This window comes from Garra rufa, chromosome 7, assembly GCF_049309525.1.
Source record: "Garra rufa chromosome 7, GarRuf1.0, whole genome shotgun sequence".
NCBI lineage: Eukaryota > Metazoa > Chordata > Actinopteri > Cypriniformes > Cyprinidae > Garra > Garra rufa.
Genome location: NC_133367.1, coordinates 6,076,992 through 6,089,861, shown reverse-complemented (window position 1 = coordinate 6,089,861; position 12,870 = coordinate 6,076,992). Strand labels below are relative to the sequence as shown.

General features: G+C 34.8%; 1 protein-coding gene and 1 long non-coding RNA gene across 2 annotated transcripts in view; both read right to left on the bottom strand.

Moving 5' to 3' along the window:
- Nucleotides 1-2,029: 2,029 nt before the first annotated feature.
- On the bottom strand, nucleotides 2,030-3,743 carry LOC141338702 (uncharacterized). Its single transcript, XR_012355871.1, has 3 exons — nucleotides 3,576-3,743; nucleotides 3,227-3,388; nucleotides 2,030-2,810 (listed from the first exon to the last, which is right to left on the bottom strand). It is a non-coding gene; the product is annotated as an uncharacterized lncRNA (long non-coding RNA).
- A 353-nt stretch (nucleotides 3,744-4,096) lies between these two features.
- Nucleotides 4,097-12,870, bottom strand: part of LOC141337866 (uncharacterized) — a 287,141-nt gene continuing 278,367 nt past the window's right edge. Inside the window, exons 3-8 of the mRNA XM_073843446.1 lie at nucleotides 12,506-12,676; nucleotides 11,443-11,616; nucleotides 9,434-9,607; nucleotides 8,175-8,348; nucleotides 7,411-7,584; nucleotides 4,097-4,325 (exon numbers count right to left, since the gene is read on the bottom strand). Of these exons, the coding sequence (XP_073699547.1) occupies nucleotides 4,097-4,325; nucleotides 7,411-7,584; nucleotides 8,175-8,348; nucleotides 9,434-9,607; nucleotides 11,443-11,616; nucleotides 12,506-12,676 (1,096 nt within the window). The remainder of the gene's footprint in view (nucleotides 4,326-7,410; nucleotides 7,585-8,174; nucleotides 8,349-9,433; nucleotides 9,608-11,442; nucleotides 11,617-12,505; nucleotides 12,677-12,870) is intronic.

Here is a 12,870-nt window from a genome sequence, read left to right as displayed (position 1 = left end):
TATATGTACACTGATATGAAATAATTTGGAGTCTCTTTCAGAAAAAGGAAAGCCATGTTTATAGATAAAGACTCAAACAGGAAACAAATGATCTCAAACTGGACAAGGATCAAGAGACTTAAAAATAGAAGCAAAACCATGAACAAAAATCAAGACACAAAACCTCAACACACTGACAATGGCGCATGAGCACAGACTCACAGAAACCCAGACTCTGGACTGTACAAAGTAACCAGCAGCAGCACAGAGATGACACTCAACAAATTTAATATTACTTATCGTTTCATATAAATGAATCTGAAACATTTATCAGACTTGAAACCAGCTGCCGTAACAGTCACACATCATCTCTTGTCAGTAAAGTGAACGTGTAGAAAAGTTATAGCAACGAAACCCATTTTAATACATTTGTACTGAAAGCTTCCCTGCTTCAGAAATGTGTGTTTTGTCATCCTTATCGCTTACTATAGAGAACTATTTAACATTTACAGAGCAACATAAACAGGGCAAACTTACAGTACTACCTTTGTTAATGAAGTCTGTTGAGCTCAGTTTAATCAGAAACACTCAGTTGCTGGTCATAGATTGTAGTTAAGTACCATGAACATTTTTACAAAAAAGGAAGGAACACTTTAGATCAGGGAAGTACACTATTCACCAGTTGCTTATTAGCATGCATATTACTAGAATATTTGCTGTTTATTAGTACTTATAAAGCTCGTATTAATGCCTTATTCTGCATGGCCATATTCTACATCATTTAACCTTAATATATACCCAAACATAACTACTGCAAACTACAAACAACTACCTTACTATCAGTAAGCAGCAAATTGGGAGTTTATTAAGGGAAAACTCTTAATGATTAATGTGTTCCCTGATCTAAGTGTTACCAAAAAAATAAAATAAATAAATAAACATTAATCACAAACCCACAACTTCCTTATGGGTATATGCTTCTCCACTGGGCATGATCAGTAAGAAAACAAAGTTCACAGTGTTCAACTGTAAACTCAAAGTCTCCACCTAACACTAATAGATGATTTTACAGACAGAGGAAGGTCATTCCAGAGCCTTGGAGCTGCAACAGAAAAAAGCCGATCACCTTTGCTTTAAGTAAGACAGAGGAACTACAAAGTGCAATTGATTATTTGAATGCAGAGACCTGTTAGATTGATGACGACTGATTCAATCAGAAACATACTCTTTTAAAACATATAGCTTTGTAATAAATTCTGTATTTAATCAAACCCTGTAAAATATCATTAGAAACCCTCAAAAGAGCTGACTCTGTGCTATGGCTGAAATGTTATTCGATATCTCTCATGTGTACTTGTATGTTTATATTAATGCTACATTTCATTTGTTTCACCTGTATGCATTAGAATTTATTTAAATGGTAATACACAAGATTTAGTATAATAAACTTAAAACAAATGTTATTTGAAGCTGCTTACATTTACTATCGCATGTGTGTATAAACATACTGAATTCATAAAAGCTGTTGGTTTTGAAGTGTTTTCATTCATGAATTACTGTTATAAATATAACCAGAGCTAAATATACAGCAGTTAATCTTGTTTAAAATCAGTGAAGTATTTCCACAAGAAGTGAATTCACTGACAAATCTGCAGCAGATTTTTCTGATTTACAGGATAATTTCTGATATTTATATTTGGGGTTTTTTTGTGTTTATTTTTCTACTATACATTTGGTGATTTTTTTTTCTGTATTTTTATTATGAATCCTCATAAAGATCAGGTGCTGAAGCCTCCTTCTTCAGTGACTTTATTTACAATTTCCAGGTATTTGTAGGTAATTCTATTAATTCAAAGTATTTAAAGTGAAATTATCTTTTGTTTGATAGTTTTGTCATTTATGGTTCCATCTAATACTGTCAGTACCACAACTCTTTAAACCCTCAGCAAGTCACAAAATAATTATCAAATACTTTTCAAAAACATTGATTTAGTCTTACAAGGTTAAAGAGATTTTTTAAATAAGTAAAACTCTGATGCTTAGACTGATATCATTTAGATAATATAATTTAATTTTACATTCTAAAGATTACATTCAAAAGTTGTAAGTGCAAATCAACTTGTATGTTTACTGCTTTCTTTCACTTGTCTGTAGAACATAAAATATTTATTTCAAGAATGTTGGCAACCAATCAAAGACAGATATTTTTCAAAATATCATCATAGATGTTTGAAACGACATGAGGGAGAGGCTGGAGACTCCATCCACAGAACAAAGACAATAGATATCTGTACATTAGCAACAGACACACATAAATAAGTTAATATGACATCAAATAGAATAACAATGTGTATAAAATATGAGATAACAAATGTAAGATGGAAATTTCACACCGTAAACTTTAAGTGCTGCACTTGACAATCACATTTATGATTAGAAACATTTGAACCATTACGGATGAGTTTAATGCAAATATTATTAAACTGAGGAGTCAGACAGACTCATCTGAGCGTCCTCCTGTTTAACCTTCAAATACAGCAAAATGATCACTTGAATAATAAATCAACATGATTCATTCAGTATCAAATGCTGCATTATTTGATTGTAAAGTCTGAGTCTCTTCACCTGTATGGATCACATTCACACATTTATCACACATTTCTTTCTCATCAGACACAGTAGTGAAGCTCTTCTGTGGATCCTCACCTGATGTTTACTGCTGCTTTCATCATGATCGAAAAACTATGATAGACAGCTTTTATCATCTTTTGCTGATGCAATTCTATCAGAGACTTCTATGAAAGAGGCTTGACACAGGAGCTCCACCTACACTGTAAGGAGAAAAAAGAGAGGGACAAATTGCAAATTAGTTACTATTCAAAGTTAAAGTAAAAACACACAAGAGACAGAGACATTGATCATGTGATGCTGGACGGCTGTGAGCTGAAGCTGGAATCTGCACTGATTTTACCAGCGTTTTCCTCCAATCTGACCAAATCTATTTCAAACTGGAATGATTCACTATTACTGATGGCATTAATAAAGCAGCTGTTGTTGGATAAAGCTCTGACAGTCTGCTTTTGTTCTCTTTCCTCCTTTGTGTTCAACATTTTGATCAACTTTACATTTCATTTTGACACAAACCCTTTAGTGCAATAAAGCTTGATGATCATTTGATAAACTCTTTTGTCCACATATCAGAGGTAATTGAAGATCTCTTTAATATCACAAAGTGAAGTTTACTCACCTCAGTTTACAGTTTGAGTCTCGTAGCACATCAATGAGCCGCTGCTTTGAGTCTCCAATCACATTGTTTCTCAGATCAAGCTCTTTTAGAAATTGCAGTGCTTTTGTGTTTGTCAAAGACTGAGTTAAAGAAGAAACATCTGTAATGCCACAGTCATAAAGACTAGAAAGAGACAAACAGAGGAAGAGAAGATCATCTTACAAACAAATAATTAAGTTGAAGAATTTGACACAAATATAAAGTGAACCCATGGACCCACTCATCATGAGATATTGAGTAGAAAGTGTTTTGGTTTAAACTGTTGAAGTGATTTTCATCATTTTGATTCTTGTATATGAATGTTACTGACCTCAATCTCTCCAGTTTACAGTGTGAATCCTTCAGTACGTCACATAAGTCATTCACTCCTGTGTTTGTGATTTGATTCCCGCTCAGGTTCAGTTCTCTCAGGTGTGATGGGTTTGATTTCAGAGCTGAAGTCAGGATGAGACACTGTTTCTCTGTAATACAGCATACATGCAGACTGGAGACAGAAAGAGAAAGAACAATGACTCAGATCTATGATGATCATGAGCAAATGCTATACAGTCACTAATAAACCAGAAAAATAATGGAATCTCAATGATATGAAACAAACCAAGACAGGAGTATTTGATGACACTAATTACAATCCAAGTTTGGTTTTGTCCTCACTCAAAAAGTGCATTTCATTAATTAAGATTGGTATATGGGATTAATGTAGACACAAATGAAAAATGAACACTTAAATGGTGTACATTCAAAATTTTAAAAGCAAGACAACCCAACAAATTATTTATTTAAAGTTAATTTAGAGTGTACAATGACTTGAGTTTGTTGTCTTAAAATAATCTAAACAGTGAACTTTAATCTGAGTGTAACTGCTGTACAGTATAATGATACTAACTCTAGTTTCTCCAGCTTGAATTGTGGGTTCATCAGTAGATCACTGAGGTTTTTCACTCCAGAGTCTCCTAGTTCATTCCAGCTCAGGTTCAGTTCTCTCAGGTGTGATGGGTTTGATTTCAGAGCTGAAGTCAGAGAAAAACAACCTTCATCTGTCATTTCACAGTATCTTAACCTGCAATGCCAGAAAGAGGGAGAGCAGAAAAAAAATTAAAAATAAGTCACATAATTTCATGAGCAAATTAAAACAGAGGTAAAAAAATATGAACTTATTTCATCTGATTAGGGATGTTCATTTCAGTTATTTTTCCCTAAATAACAAAACCAAAGCATGTTAACTAATCATTAACTGCCAAACAACAATACTGTGGTCAGCACCTATAGCCTCATGGGCAGCACACCGACATACAGTACAGCGCTGTAGCACTTCGGGTGCCCAGAGTTGGAGTTTAGGATCGTGGAGCTTTCCGATTAGAAACTAACAATGAAATTAAAATTTCTACATATTAGTTTTATTAACATTTGCACCTAGCCCAACCCTTACAATAATGCAAAAACAGTAATCATTGTTGTACAGTGTGACAAAAATTACACTAATATTGATGTGCGCATGCCCAGTAGACACATTTGCATACCATCTAGCCTTAACCCTCTCTCCCACTTCACTTCCGGTCAACTAACTGTCCTATCAAAATTAAGGCAAACTGCCAAAAATAATTCTTAAAAAAAAAAAAAAAAAAAAGATTGTGGAATTAGAAATAAATAAACCTAGAATGCAAAAGTGCCTGTGACTTATTCAAAATAACAAAATAAGGGGTGTGACGAGACACTTATCCCAAGAGACTGGGTTCACGGGAACGAGACGAGATTTTATAAAGAAATCCTCAATGATTAAATATGTAGAGAAAAATAGTATTTTATTCAAATGAAAAACACAAAATGCATGTGAATTTTGATATGAACTTGTACTTTATGAAGTACTTTATAATGTACTTTTTTATTTTCATGAATTATACGCTGTAATAAACATGTAAACTATAGCTGCATGATTTTGGATAAATTGAAAATCACAATTTTTTTAAATAAAATGGAGATCAGGATTCTCTCATGATTCTGAAGAAAATACTACAAATCTAAACAAAATAACATAATTTACTAGTGGTTCTGACAGAATGGTTCATTTCTTAACTCTTTTTAAAAATATTTTAAAAAAAAATGTAAATGTAGCAGCTTTGTCACAGCCATTAATCCTCTTGGAAAGGAAGCACCAGACTCTCCTGCAAAAAGAATCTCAGTTGTAACTGCCAGTGTATTTGAGAAACCATGTTTGTTAGGTCAGAAAAGCCACACACTTGAGTCCTGTGGTAAATTTGTAAAGAGCTCTTCCAAAGAACTAATTGACTTTTTAAAGTCAAAAGGCTTATGCTGTAAGACATTGGGTCATCTTAGTAATGACTGTAGAAAAATAATGATATGCCAACAATGTTCGCAGAGACATCCAAGTATACTCCACATTGATAAGAAGGGTGAACAAGTACAAAAGCAAAAGAAAGAAGACCGCACAGAGGAAAAAAAATGTATCCTCTGCTCTGGCTCCCTTGAAAAAGAATCATGTGGTTGAACTAGGGCTGGAGAAGAAGAGTCTATACTTGCAATTGTGGCAGTAAAAGTCAAGAAGTGCAGGATGAATAGATAGAATATGATCAAGAACGAAAATGGTGCAACTGGCTCTTGGATTTGCAACAACTTTCTAAGTTTACAGTAACCCGATGTATCAAACCAGCAAGTTTTTTGATCTACAAAACTGGCTCAGCTGCATCACTTGGCTGACGCTAGTGAAACTGGATACGGTACTGTGACTTATATCTTGGTAAAGAATGACAAGGCTGACAAACACTCTTCCTTTCTCATGGCCAAATCAAGGGTGGCACCTTTGAAACAGATTACAATACCAAGGATGGAGTTGAAGCTGCTGTTTTTGCAGTCAAAATTGACAAAAATTATGTAACAAGAGTTACGCTTAAATCTTGAGGAATCAGTCATTTAGACAGATAGCATGACTGTACTGAAGTACATTGAGAACAAGAATACTCTGTTTAAGACCTCTGTAGCTAACCGTCTAGCAGTCATTCAAGAATCCATTACAGCAAATCAGTGGAGGTATTTAAACAATATTGAACCCAGCGATTAATGATTCCAGGGGCATGAGAGCAGAAGCATTCTTTAGATGTGAGGGTTGGATACTTTTACTAATGTGGGCGTTGATTTTTTTGGACCCCTGGATGTCAAATGATATGGCGTAATTTTTACTTGTTTCGCAGTCAGGGAGATTCATATCAGCCGGTGAATGGGAATACTAGGGGCATTAATTTGAGCACATCAAAATCGATATTTTTACAACACTAAGAAGGCTCGACAAACATGAAACTTTGCTCGAAGTATCGCCTGGGTCTCTACACATAAACTTGAGTATTGAGAAAATTTTTTGTGTACACAGAGTTTACTAAAAAGAAAGGTTTTGAACAACTCACTTTCACTGTTTGAGTTTCCGCTCGCAGCCATCTTGCCAGTCAAGAAGAGTCGATCTCCGAATGCGAATGAATGGACTCCATATGAGGCTCTTTTTACAACTAGAAGGTTAATATTGTTTTTCACTTGTGACAAAACAATGAATTAGCCGTGCATTTATATGGAAATATGCTTTAGGAGCTATCCATCTTTACTCTCCTCAGTATTACGTCGCATTCGGAGATCGATACTTCTTGACTGGCAAGACGGCCGCGAGCGGAAACTCAAACAGTGAAAGTGAGTTGTTCAAAACATTTATTTTTAGTAAACTCTGTGTACACAATATTCTCAATGCTTGAATTTATGTGTAGAGACCCAGACGATACTTCGAGCAAAGTTTCATGGTGTGTCGAGCCTTCTTAGTGTTGTAAAAATATTGATTTTGATGCGCTCAAAGTTATGCCCCTAGCCCTCCCATTCACCGGCCATTGACCACAAAACGAAATCACGGTCAATCTTAATAAACGGCTCGTTCGTCGTAATTATGCTTTTAGATATAAGTTTGTCTCGTTTACAATAAAATAAAATAAAAAACTGCCCAGGTCGCATTTTGGCAATAGTTATCCTTTAAATTACATTTTAAACCATTTAGCACATATAATGTGAAGTGATAACATACTGAGTATAAAGTGGTTTGGTTTAAACAAAGTGATTTTTATTCATTTTGATTCTTGTATGTGAAAGTTACTGACCTTAAACTCTCCAGTTTACAGTGTGAATTCTTCAGTACGTCACATAAGTCATTCACTCCTGTGTTTTGTATTTGATTACCAGCTAGGTTCAGTTCTCTCAGGTGTGATGGGTTTGATTTCAGAGCTGAAGTCAGGATGAGACACTGTTCCTCTGTAATACTGCATCCACACAGACTGAAGATAGAAAGAAAAAAAAAAGAAAATGAATCAGATCAATGAGTAAATGCATACATTCACTAATACACCAGCAAAATCATGGAAACTTCTAATATATTTATGGACAAACCAAGAGAGTACTGGAGGATACTATTTACAACCCAAGTCTGGACCCAGACTCAGTCAACAAATACCAATGTACATAGAATCATAGAAACAATATAGAACTTAAATGGTATATTTTCACGTATTTAATGGAAGAAGCCATTTTTGTTACAATTTCTAACTATACAAATATATTAAATATACATTTCTGTTAATAAACAATTAAGTGAAATATAGCATTAGTCCAGTATAAATCTGTCAGAAACATCTACTATGATTTGTCAGACTGCTTTTTTTTGTTTTCACTTGTTTCACAGCAAAAATGTCAAATGTCAGCATATTTCATGCTGTTTTTACAGATACACATAAAAACATAGTTTTTCTGAATCTTTCTTTAGATTGAGAAATGCCAGAAGTACAGTGCTGGAAATGATGTGAAATGAGCCCTCTTAAACTAAACAGTGAATCAAACTGTAACTGACATGCAGTATAATGATACTAACTCTAGTTTCTCCAGCTTGAATTGTGGGTTCATCAGTAGATCACTGAGGTTTTTCACTCCAGAGTCTCCTAGTTTATTGCCACTGAGGTCAAGTTCTCTCAGGTGTGATGGGTTTGATTTCAGAGCTGAAGTCAGGATGAGACACTGTTTCTCTGCAATACTGCATCTCCACAGACTGAAGACAGAAAGAGGAAAGACAATGATTATTTATAATAAAAAAAAAAATTTTTTTGATTTTACTCTTCCTTAATCCTACCTATTCTAGTTTGTACTGATTTGAATTATGTCTTAGACTTTGTATTACAAGCACTTGCTTTTTTTATTTGCCTCTTTATGATGAATTGTTTCTTGTATTCCTAAATTGTAAGTTGCTTTGAATTAAAGTGTCTGCTATATGAATAAATGTAAATGTAGATCTATGATGATCATCTTATTGAAGAGCTACAGTAGCTGTAGATGATTGTGATAAATGATACAGAAATGCAATATGATTTGTTGATTCTAACATGCTGCAGTCTTAAAGTGTCTGCTCTTTAAGAACGTAAGGCCCTTCTTCACTCTCTCATTGTGTTTTTGCTGTGAACACAGGAGTTATGTTGATGTGAGTGTGGTGTTTGTTACATGAGCTCTGTTAATAAAAGTATCATCAGTTTCACATGTGGAGGCTTACTGTCTTACATTATCAAATGTACAACAGTAGACATATAGCCTGTAGTTCCCATTATATGTTTGTAGTCATGTTTTTATCACTTTCATTTATTGTAGCAGCAGATTCAAGTGTTATATTTCTGTAGATCGACATGTAAACAATCACTACAAAGTTCCAAATAGTTTAAATCAAATTATTTATTAGTTAGAATATTTATGATGAATGGCAAAGCCTGGAAGATGCAATGCTACAGTATAAACAATGTAACTTGGTTCCAGTTGTCTTTAAAAAATAAACTTTATTAACACTGTTGGAGCCATTTGTTTTTCTATTTTTTATGGAATGGACTGATTTAATAATTTGAATATAATTTCGTTGAAATTTATGTTTCTTTGATTATTTGTTTTGAATGTTAAGAGTTTGTGTGTTGAAATGATGACTCTGCATTTAGGGCAGGTGAGGAGTAGGTGGAGCGAGAGTAAGAGGAGGCAGACACAATTTTTAGACCGTGGACTCGCGCGTCGATTAATTCGCCCCCCTCTGGATAGTGGGTAGTCCCTGTTGTGCCGCTACAAACCATGTAAACTGCTGTACAGTATAATGATACTAACTGTAGTTTCTCCAGCTTGAATTGTGGGTTCATCAGTAGATCACTGAGGTTTTTCATTCCAGAGTCTCCTAGTTTATTCCAGCTCAGGTTCAGTTCTCTCAGGTGTGATGGGTTTGATTTCAGAGCTGAAGTCACAGCAGAACAACCTTCATCTTTAAAATCACAGTCACTTAACCTGCAATGGCAAAAAGAGCATAAAATAAGACAAGAAAATATTATCATTATCACATCATGTTTATTCCACCGTCCTCATGAGAGACTGAGCACAAAGTGGTTTGGTTTAAACTGCTGAAGAGTTTTAATTAATTTGATTCTTGTATGTGAATGTTACTGACCTCAATCTCTCCAGTTTACAGTGTGAATCCTTCAGTACAGTTAGTTCTCTTAGGTGTGATTTTAACTAACTTGCTGATTTAGGAGAAACTCTTAAAAATGATGGGTGTATCAATCTTAAAATTAGGACTCTTAAATTTGTGCTCTAAGCCTATTTCACAAAGCGTTTATAAGGAGCTAAAACTAGCTCCTAAGCCTGTGAAATGTTAGGAGTAGTGAAGACGACTCCTAAGTCACTAAGACCAAATCCCAAACTATCAAAAATTGTCTGTTGCAGGTAATCAGTATGTAAACTTTTTAGAAACATGCTGCATTTATTTGCACACATAGGCTGTTTTCCCACGCATCTTTTTTTTTTTTTGCTTTTAGAGGATATATCTCCAAATTTGTTCTTTTGAAAGTTCATCGTCCAAAATTTTCATCGAGTAAAAAATAAATACAACATGTGAATCATGTTTACATACTGCCTCCAAAACTTCCGTCTGTCATAAAAAAAAAGGAAACGGATCAGATTTGTTTTTCTGTGTTTTTTGCATCCGTAGCAAGCATTTTGAGAGATGTTTTAACAGTTTAGAGCCACTGTACAAGGGTACGCCAAGTTCACCCACTTCGTCTTGCAGCACAAAGCACTGTAAAGGTCCTTGTACACTGAACTCACAGAAATCAGTGGTCTTCTTTATAATATGTGGCTCCAGTAATGCTAGCAAAGCATCAAAATTTACTGGAATCCTTAAGTGAACTATAAATAACTATTGTTCTTAAATGTTTAATAACTTTTAAACTGTTAATCCAATTTAAATGCTTTAAAAGTATCTACTCCTTTCTGTGATATCGCATTTGTCTCATTTGGATATTCAGAGGCTCTATAGCGAACGTGATTACGTTATTGTCACAAGCTGACAATTAGGGGCCGCAATGTCTTGCAGCCATTTCTTTTTCAATTTTTTTATAGAATGGACTGATTTAATAATTTGAATATAATTTAGTTTGTTTAATTTGTTAATTATAATTATTTGTGTTTATGGAGTTTTTATGGAGAATAATGTATTTTTATTATTTAATGATGACTCTGCATTTAGGGCAGGTGAGGAGTAGGTGGAGCAAGAGTAAGGGGAGGCGGACACAAATTTTAGACCGTGTGGTCCACGGATTTGGTGGATCAGAGCTAATGTTTTAGCAACTGTGAGTGTTAAGCACTATGTTTCTGTGAAAATAAAGCAATGGAAAAGATTAACCATGGACTCGCACGTCGATTAAATCCCCCCCCTCCCCCTCCCTCTGGATAGTGGGTCGTCCCTGCTGTGCCGCTACAAACACTGTAATTGCTGTACAGTATAATGATACTAACTCTAGTTTCTCCAGCTTGAATTGTGGGTTCATCAGTAGATCACTGAGGTTTTTTACTCCAGAGTCTCCTAGTTTATTCCAGCTCAGGTTCAGTTCTCTCAGGTGTGATGGATTTGTTTTCAGAGCTGAAGTCACAGCAGAACAACCTTCATCTGTAAAATCACAGTCACTTAACCTGCAATGGCAAAAAGAGCATAAAATAAGACAAGAAAATATTATCACATCATGTTCATTCCACCGTCCTCATGAGAGACTGAGCACAAATTGGTTTGGTTTAAACTGCTGAAGAGTTTTTAATTAATTTGATTATTGTATGTGAATGTTACTGACCTCAATCTCTCCAGTTTACAGTGTGAATCCTTCAGTACGTCACATAAGTGATTCACTCCTGTGTTTTTTATTTGATTCCTGCTCACAGTTAATTCTCTAAGGTGTGATGGGTTTGATTTCAGAGCTGAAGTCAGGATGAGACACTGTTTCTCTGTAATACTGCATCCACACAGACTGAAGATAGAAAGAGAAATAACAATGACTCAGATCTATGATTATGAACTTACTAATGTGTGTTTTTCAGCAGACGTTTGCTGACAAATGAACGGCGATATCTGTGCGCAGGTAAGATGGAGTTATGTAAATATATTTAATAGCTAATGCTAAGAAATTAAAATTGTTACCATCTACTACTGTAATAAATCACTTTAGCCTCACAGATCAATGCTCAAACATATTGTAGACTAAACAATTGCAAGTCAACAACAAAGAAAGGCAGTTAATTTGCATACGCAAAATCCTAGACATTTATCTACAAATCAGGTATAATAGTGGGAACACTGAATGATCTTGGAGAGTTTTATCAAGCTGGCTGTTGTAACTGAACGTGACCAGAGTTTGAATTGAACAGAGAATGGCTGACAGACGCCAACAAAGAAAGAGTATTAGCGTAAAAGATAACTTAGTCCAGTAATTGGTTGCTGTTTTTAGTGAGCGTGCTTCAGGTGTACACGCTCAGAAAAAGCGCATGTTACCTGTGAGTGTAACTGATGATTTTTGATTGTGGATAATAAATAGTCTCCACTATCTGCTTTTAAAGAAATGTTGTAGTATTGTGCTATAGCACAGTTGTGGTTCTGGTGCCACCGTATCAATATGCTGTACATTCACATCAAATGTTAACTCTGCAGTAGTATCAGAGCTAATGCCCGACATGAGTCCCTACTTTAAACTTGATGCCATTGTTCATTGCCCGTTTAATTTTAATACTTCACAGTATAGTGGCTTTTAGTAATGCTGAGAAAAAACTGCTCTGACTCAAACAAATGAGGAAATATTAATAACTACAATAACATCACTAATAAAATTAATGTAACATTTTATATAAACTAATAATACTCACATCAGTGTGTAAAATTGACAGTATTTATGCTGCAGTAGAGCAGCGATCTGACTCACTCGTGTGTCTCCTAGTATATGGTCACTCAGATTCAGCTCTCTCAGAAGCAACGGGTTTTTACCCACAATTCCAGTCACATACTGACAGGCTTCATCTGCATCAGGACCCAAAAACCTGCAGAAGGGATATGAAGCAAGATTTAATTCACTCTGATTTAAAGGTCCATTGCATCACAAAAATGATTGATACAATAATATAAAAAAAAACTTTATTCTAAAAACAAGATCTATTAAATGCAAAACCTTTCTTTGAACATTTGAATACACAAATAAAAGCATAAATACTTGAAAACAAAGTCTAACATTCAC